Source organism: Geosmithia morbida (assembly GCF_012550715.1).
Source record: "Geosmithia morbida isolate 1262 chromosome Unknown scaffold_10, whole genome shotgun sequence".
Taxonomy (NCBI): Eukaryota; Fungi; Ascomycota; class Sordariomycetes; order Hypocreales; family Bionectriaceae; genus Geosmithia; species Geosmithia morbida.
In genome coordinates, this window is record NW_023336197.1 from 589488 (window position 1) to 597821 (window position 8334).

The 8334-nt window shown below is 57.1% G+C and overlaps 1 protein-coding gene across 1 annotated transcript; it reads left to right on the forward strand.

The window, feature by feature from the left end:
- Positions 1-1041: 1041 nt before the first annotated feature.
- Positions 1042-1953, forward strand: GMORB2_1668 (SAP domain-containing ribonucleoprotein; the record flags this gene model as incomplete). Its single annotated transcript, XM_035463649.1, has 2 exons — positions 1042-1293; positions 1333-1953. 2 exons carry the CDS (start codon positions 1042-1044, stop codon positions 1951-1953), a joined length of 873 nt encoding a protein of 290 aa, XP_035320480.1.
- Between the last annotated feature and the right edge of the window lie 6381 nt (positions 1954-8334).

Sequence of the window (8334 nt, forward strand, 5' to 3'; positions counted from 1 at the left end):
TCTTTGGCGATCCAGACCGAGACGCGCGACCCTTAATACGGGCTGTGCCGAGAGCGAGAGGGAAAAGTTGGGGGGGAGGGGGGTGTTTAAATGAGGTGCATCTGCATAGAAACGTCACGATGGGAATGGCGTGTTGGTTCGCGACGGTCAAGATGTCAAATAGGCTACAGCAGGAGCTTCCCCCCAAGACATCGGATTAACTCGTTGGGCATCGCCGGGCGCCCTTGATCAGCCATTTCTTGTAAGCAGACAGAGCGAACAATGCTCTGCCGTCTAGGTACAAGTACGACGTGATCGTCGCAGGTCATACTATGTTCGCCTTGGGAAGGGTTTAGAGGACGACCGAGAGTCATTGCTATGTACTGCTACTCCGTATTCCTCCCCAAAGTCATAGAGGGACGTAGTGACACTATCCACGAGAGAGAACTGGAGGAGCACTTGGTAATATGGTCTACTCCCGTACGTACGACGTAGTATTCTTCTTGCCTGGCTCGTCAGAGTCATACGTCGTAGTACTACGTACATTTTTACTCGGTGAGACCCTAAAAACGAATCAGATCAATTGCCAGCCAGCCAAAATCCCCTCCCCCCCTCCCCTGAGAGACTCGAACGATCTCAAGCCACAAGTAGCTGCTGTCTCTGCGCCTCATCTCCAATCTGGGGAAGCTTCTGTGCCGCCTCACGAGTGGCCCGTGCATCTCACCCGCCCTCGTCCCGAGTCCCGGGTAGTCAAAAAATTGCCCAAGAACAGGGAGAGATGCAGGACAGAGGGCCAGAGCGGGAGCGCTCCATTCCATCATCTGCTGTCAGACCCCTTCCCATCACGAACATCATCAGCAACCGCCATTGCCGTCACCGTCCAGGTCAATCATCCTACGGCATCGATACCGGTCGCCCGCCTCTTGCGCCTGAGCTCAGAATAGCTTCCCTCNACGCCCCCCCCCCCCCCCCCCCCCCCCCCCCCCCCCCCCACCCCTCGCGCCCTGCTGCGCGTTCCTGACACCCCTTCGTTCCGCGTCCTGCGCGTCTCCCGACAACGCCATGGCGACCGAATACTCGTCGCTCAAGGTGCCGGAGCTCAAGAAGCTCCTGTCCGAGAAGGGCCTTCCCCAGTCGGGCAACAAGGCTGACCTGGTCGCGCGCCTCAACGAGCACGACAAGTCTGCCGGGGCTGATGCTGCTGCCCAGGATGATGAGCCCGCCAGCAAGAAGGCAGGCGAGTCTCCCTTCTTCTTCTTGTCCCCTCCGGAACACCCCCAGCTCACCCTCGGCAGCTCTACGCGCGCACATGCGGTCAGGCGAGGACGTCCAGGCTAACATACTCCTGCAGAGTCCAAGGAAGACGAGATAACGTACTCGGACGACGAAGCTCCCAAGGCTGCCGCGCCCGCCGCCGTCGAGGCCGAGCCGGCAGGCCAAGAGGCCGGGGAGAAGACCGAGGAGGGGGCACCCGCCGCCGCCGCCGCCGCCGCCGCCGCCGCCGCCGAGGAGCCCGCCGAGGACGCTGCTGCCGATGCTACCGAGGAAGCTGCCGCGCCCGCCGCGCCCGCCGCCTCTTACGCCATCGGCCTCTCGTCCACGGCGGCCGAGGAGGAGGCCAGGAAGCGTGCCGAGCGCGCCAAGCGCTTCGGAATCGACGAAGACGACGATGCCAAGAAGCGCGCCGAGCGCGCCGCGCGCTTTGGCATCGACGCCAAAGAGCTCGCCTCGAGCCTCGACTCTGCCCTGCCCGAGCGCCCTCTCAAGCGTGGCCGCGGAGCCGAGAGCGGCAGCGGCAACAGGCCCGGAAAGAGGCAGAGCCTCGACAGGAGGGGTGGAAGGGACGGCGGCGGTCGTCGGAGGGGAAACGACAACAGCAGGAACGCTGCTCCGGCCAAGTCTTCCGGGATATTGGACGACCCGGCTGAGAGGGCCAAGGCTGAGAAGCGTGCGGCTAGGTTCGCTGCCGCATGAGCAGTGATGATGGCGCCTGACTCTTCTTCTCTTGTTTATCTTGTATGGATGCTTCGGTGCAGGGGGTGGAGTAAAAACGCATGAATATGTACCACATCACATGTAGGTAGAATCGACGATGTTCACATTGAAAAAGAAAGAAAAAAAAAAACAGGATAAACGGCGTTTCAGGCTTCATCTCTAGTCGTGGGTTGGCCTCGGAGCCCTGCGACGGACATGGTGAGCTACCCGACCGAAGCATCTACGTCGGCATCGATAGTACGAAGGATCGCCATAGTCTATCACTAAGATCCATGACGTTACTCGCCGTTCACCTACAACCCTGCTCACCCGGTATATAGAGATATAGAGTGAGCCGTCAAGACTGCATATACCTGCGCATCGAAGAAGCTCCCTCGGCCCCCAATCGCGGCCCGTCCCTCCCCCGACACATCAACGCCGGGAGAGAAGTCGGGATCGCATGACGCGACGCCAACGTGTGCCTAGACGTGTACCTAGACAAGTACGCTGCAGATGCCGAAGCCCTCCCGTCAACAGGTTCCCGTCAACAGCTTCCCGTCACCAAGAAGGGATTTAGAGGGGGGGTAGGTGGGTGTGGAGAGAAGGGCTGGTACGGAGAGTACATGGACATGGGAGCCCGTCGACATCTGCGCAGCCCCCTCCCCGGCCGGCGCCACCCACGCACACCTGCTTTTTCGCTAAAAAAAAATAAAAAATAAATAAAAGGTGCACTCCGTCGATGCTGAGGACCTACGTCAATCGCGGATCATGCGCCCCGTCGCAGCGCTTAGAATGGCAGCAGTTGCCTGGGAGAGGAGGAGGACGCGGGTACAGGTCCACGCGCACGCGGGATGGGGCGGCACCGAGGCTCTTCTCCCCCACCTCGACGCCGGGCATTGTCCAGCATTGTGGGTGGTTACGAGGACAGCGTGTGTGCTGGAGGGGAGAGGGGACGAGATGATGTTCAGCAGGCCTCCGAAGAGGAGCATGTGTACGCAAACCAGGCGTCACCACCGTCGCTTGCCGTTGGTTCCAAGACAGAGATCCGATCAGCTGGCCGGCTTCATCCCATCCTGGAAAGGCGCGGCCATCTGGTCTTCCACCACTCGCTGACCCAGGAGAGCAGCTACCGGCCGTCCTGGTAGTACGAAGGCCAGATGACCTCCCACGAGGGTCGGGGGAGATGTGACTGCTGGCCGGCTGGCTGACGGACCCGTGCAGACCCATCCCCTCGCGACGCCGGTGATGTCTAGGCCTACGAGAAGCGCGGAGACGACGGGCGCGCTTCCTCCCTCATCAAGCAGCCAACAGCAACCGTGATGGGTGCGAGGAAGGGTACGGGCGGGTGCTGATATCATTACGGAGCCTGGAGCCCATACTCTCGTAGCCATCCCACCTCCTTCGTATTTCTGCATGATTTATGCGTGCTTAGCAGTAAGAGGGGCTCGGCAATCATCCACCCCGTACGATATTCGGTGGCGTCTGCTACCCTCTTCTTCTCTCTTCTTCTTCCCGTCTGTCTCTTTTATATTTTTTATTCTATTCTTCTCTCTCTCTTCTTCTTCTTCCAGAATTACTGCTGGGGATAGCAAGAAAAGGAAGAAGAGGCCAAAGAAGGAGGAGGAGGAGGAGGAGGAGGAGGAGAAGAAGAAGAAGAAGAAACCGTTGTCATGTCTCGGGAAGAGTACGTATAACAGTCGGGCTTGTGGAAGGAGGAAAAGGAAAGAGGTAGAGGCCTTCTGTCGTCGGCGATTCGTTGCCAGCGCGGCTCGTGGAGTCTCACTGATTAGCCAATAAGGGATTTAAAACCCCCCGGTGAGTCGCAGCCAGACCCTTGCTTCTTAGCCGATCCTCGAGTGCCGCCGCCAGTGGGGGGGGGGGGAGGAAGAAGTGACCGATGGTTATTATGAGCAAGGTCGTATCGATGGCGGTGCGAAGTCGGCGGGTCAGATGAAGAATGCACGGCAGCATAAACGTATAGACGTATGTAGCCCGTTATCTTACCCCTAATATGGATGGATCAGAGAGGATCGAAGGGTCGGGCTACCGAGTCTGAGTCTGCTCGCCTCGAGGAATCTTCACATTTCACCTTGGCAAGCACTCGACTATCCGACAGTCTCGAATTGGCCCTTGTATTGCTGGTAATACTACTCATCCTCCAGTGTTAAATATAGGTACCGGCAATCTATCTTTGATAGAGTGACATTAAGCACTTGACAGGGGTGTCTTTATTGTTCCGTCATGCACGGGATGATCGGTTACAACTTACGAGTATCACTCCGTACACCAATCTTACCTGGCCCGATGAAACCGCTGCGCTGCTATACGCGGCAATAACCATGTATCATCATGTACTCCGTAGCTGGAGGAGAGGAAGTGCGTGCGCGTACACACAAGGATCTTACGCATATTACGACGTATCACCGAGTAATCCCAACACTCTTTACCAGTAGCAGCTATTATCGCTCGCAGCACTACGAGTACTGCTGAGTGGTAATACCAGCATCACTGCGTCGTACCAGGCACGGACATTGCACCTACGAGCTCTCGGGCTGATCTATTGGCGTCTTCCTCGGCCTCACCAGCCACAATACGTATACGCGTGCTACGCTACCAGCCTCAATCCCTCTCTTCTTCCTTCTCCTGGGGTTGAGGGTTGAGTGACCGGGACAGTTGTGGCGAAGCAACGTGCAGACTGCAGACTGCACAACCACGATTCTCTTCACCGCCACTGGTTATCCTTCCCTCGATGTTATTATTATCTGCGAATCATCTTGATAAGCCACAATTCTGGCATGCATGCATGCACGATATATTTGCAGGTTCAGCTCTACCGGCTGCCCTGCTGCGGTGGCTGCTCCTCCTCCTCGGCAAGGTAGCCACAGCACCTGGCCGCCTGCGTGGCCGAGATGGTGATGTCATCTCGTCTTGCACGGCTTGCCTCGCTGGCAAGAGGCTATGCAGTGGGTGTGGCTGAGGCATAATATCTGCATTCGCATATGACCTCGGCTCGGAGGCAGCAAATGTGGCGGATGGTCCGAGAGGGAGGAGAAGAGAGAGGGAGGCGAAGAGAGAGGGAGGGAGGGAAGAAGGAAGGGAGAGAAAGAGAGAGAGAGAGAGAGAGAGAGAGAGACGTTATTCCGTAATACTCCATACGGACTAAATCTCGGCTATCCATCCCCCCCTGTGTGCATGGCATGGCATGGCATGGCATGAAGCAGACGCAGCGGCGACCCGAGGCAGCACATGTTCTCATTTGCCATGTCTCTGCTGCCCGGGACGTTGGATATTGAAAGGGGCGATGTCATCCAGCAGAGCGTCGACTCGCACATGACAACGATCTTCCCCAGGTCTGATCAACTCTCTCCATCCACTATCTCGGTCTCGTGGATGATAGCAGCACGGCGTATCACGGCGTATCACGTCGTATTACATCGGTCTCGTTATAGGTCACAATCATCATCCGCCCTCCTCAGACAGCAGGCATACGGAGTAGTAGAGAAGGGCTGAGACAATAGCAGGGCAGTGCTATTGGACCATAATACATGCCGCTTGGGCAAATCACAATCCGGAGAACGATGCAAGCCTGCTAATGAATATGCGCAAATCAGGAGTGTCGAGAAAATCGTCGCAAGCACACGGGCACTGGAAGGTGCATCCCGGTGCGCGTGCCTACCCCCCGCCCTCCCCCCCCCCCCCCCCCCCCCCCCCCCCCCCCTCCTCCTCCTCTCTGTGATAGTAATACAGTTAGTATTACGATTTTTCGTACTCGGGTGCACGGTTACGCACATCTCGTCTCGACTTTCTCGTAATACCATTGCAGCCTGTCAGAAACATTGGTCGAAATCATCTTCCGGTCCTCCTCCCACCCCCCTGTTCAGTAATATCCTTACCCTCGGGATATCGAATCGTTATAATACTCTGTGCTGGGTATTTTCATAGTCGAGAACCCCTACCACGGGGATTTGAATCATCAACTAGAAACAAGCCGCTGGCACTGACCCACCACGGACACGAAGAAAATTTCCTAGCGAGCAGGACATCCCTACAGGCTGCAGTCATCGCCTGCGCACGCTGGGCATGGGACTCTACCTCTCCAGTTAAGAGAGCATCCTAGCGCTGGGACGGGGGGGGGGAGGGAGGTGGAAGAAGGTGTGTGTGGCGCTGTTCTTGGGTGGTGGGTCAACGCTGATCAAGATCCCTGAACAGCACCGAGAGAGGCAAAGAGGCTTGCATGCATGGCCCGTGGTCTTATTATTCCGGACGGAGCAAGCCAGAGCCAACAAGGGTGTCTTCGTCGACACCAGCACACCAGCGGCCGCACACCTGACCTGTCGGAAGCTCAAGAAAGAAGTGAGACAGCATCTGGAAGGCTGGAGCACGTCGTCCTACACACGCAGGGCTCGAGCCGACGGGCGAATCGTACCCTGCGTTGGCAGGACGAGCCCGCAAAGATAGATGCCTTCCTCCCTCTCCCTCCTCTCACAGCCAAGTCAATCCCTGGGGACCGGCAGCATCGTCTTACATGTCGACCGACGGCGAGGGATCGTCCAGAAGACTAGACAGCGCCTCGGTCGACATGGCACGTCTCCCCCGTGACGACGCGGAAACCAACGCATGAATGTGGAAATACAGTGGCTGCTGATAATCAAAAGGGATCCGACGCTCAAGCCTTGGCGTCAGTTACATGCTACCCTCCACTACCATGCGCTACCAGAGAAGCCTTTTCTTCTTCCTCTTCTTCGGACCGTATCAATCACACGAGCAGAAGTAGTTGACAAGATGCGTTTACGAGCAAGAAAACAAGAAGAAGGGGAGAAAAGGGAGGGGGGGGGGGAAGCGCAGAGAGGCAGCATCAGTGTGTGTGGTGCGTGAGACGGACACTTGCAGCAGACGGCGCGGGTATAGGGAAGATCCGCAGACAGCCGTCCAACCCCATGGCCCCAGGGCCCCGCTAAGGAAAACAAAGCCAAGACAGAGCGGTTGGACGAAAAGACGCTTTGTAGGGGCCGACGAGCTAGTCAGAGGCCTTTTTCCGACAATTGATTGAGCAAGGGCCACCGGCGACTTCTGAGAGGCTTGGGGGAGACGGGCCTAGTCTAGCTGGGCTTGACATCCCCACCCTTGACAGCCAGCCGCGGCGCTTGTCTTTGCTCGTCTCCAGCGTCGGTCTTCAGTCAGGAATACCAGCAGAGGCGGGACGGACGTGGAGCGACGGGCCAACTTACGACCTACCCAGCCAATCTTCAGTCGCCGTCCCCTTCAACACTGTCATTGGTTGTGTTGGACGGAGGCACGTATGCAAGCCCCAGGATTGGCTCTGCCTTTCAGAGGTCCGCACCGCAACTCCGTCTTAGACGGCCAGTCATGCTGCTACGGAGTCAGTCATACGCGCAACTGAGGAGAGGAAGAGGAGGGGAAGAGGTGCGGGAAGGGGGGTATGCGGAGAGAGAGAGAGAGGAGGAGAAGCAGAAGGAGAGAGAGAAAAGACGAGAGACGGCTGCTGCGACAACGGTCAGCAATGCTCATGTGTGGCAAGTGCCGTGTACGGGTGGGTGGGACGTATCCGAGAGGCGTGCGTGCGTGTGTGTGTCAAGACCACGACCTCTGGGAGGATGACTGTCCAGTGTCGTCTGTCTTCTTTGGAAAGGCCCCGGTGTTGATTCGTCGTTCCCGCATCGGCGACTCCTGCTTGGCCTCACGTCCTGCAGCCAGCGATCGCAGGGATGTGCTTTTCTCCTTCTTTCTTTCGCCAATGCAACACGACCGAAAACGGCCCTCGTTCGCCGTGTACGAAGTATTAAACCGTACCCGGTCCATGGACGTCAAGTATTACTCGGGTCTACCTTAGTCGCCTTACTCCGTCTTTACGAGGCAGAGCATCCATCCAAAGATGGGGCCAGAAATGCTATAACCCCAGCCCTTCTCGCAACTTACGATTATACATACTTGGGGGCTTCGTATCTCATCTTCCCGTGATTCCTTCTCCTTTCTCTCTCTTCTGTCCCCCTCCCCCCCCTCCTCCTCATGCCTTATAACTGATCTGTTCAATCGTTATTCCACGTGCTTTCTCTTCTCTTCTCTCCCACAGAGTACTGTTTCGAAAAAGGATCTCTCCCGCAGACGCCCCTCGACAACAACTCTAGCAAATACAACAATAATATTCCCGAAGCGACCCTTTTTTCTTCTTCTCCCGACCGGGACGAGATACTCCCCCCCTCGCGCGCCACAGTCAGTTCCGAAGCCCCTCCTTTAGCGAGCTTGTCTGGACATCTGTCACCCTGGGTCAGACTCATATCACACATCAAATCACACAAGCTATCCCACAACCCTCTACGACAACCCTGCAACCCGGCGCCAAATACCTTCCCCACCCCCCCC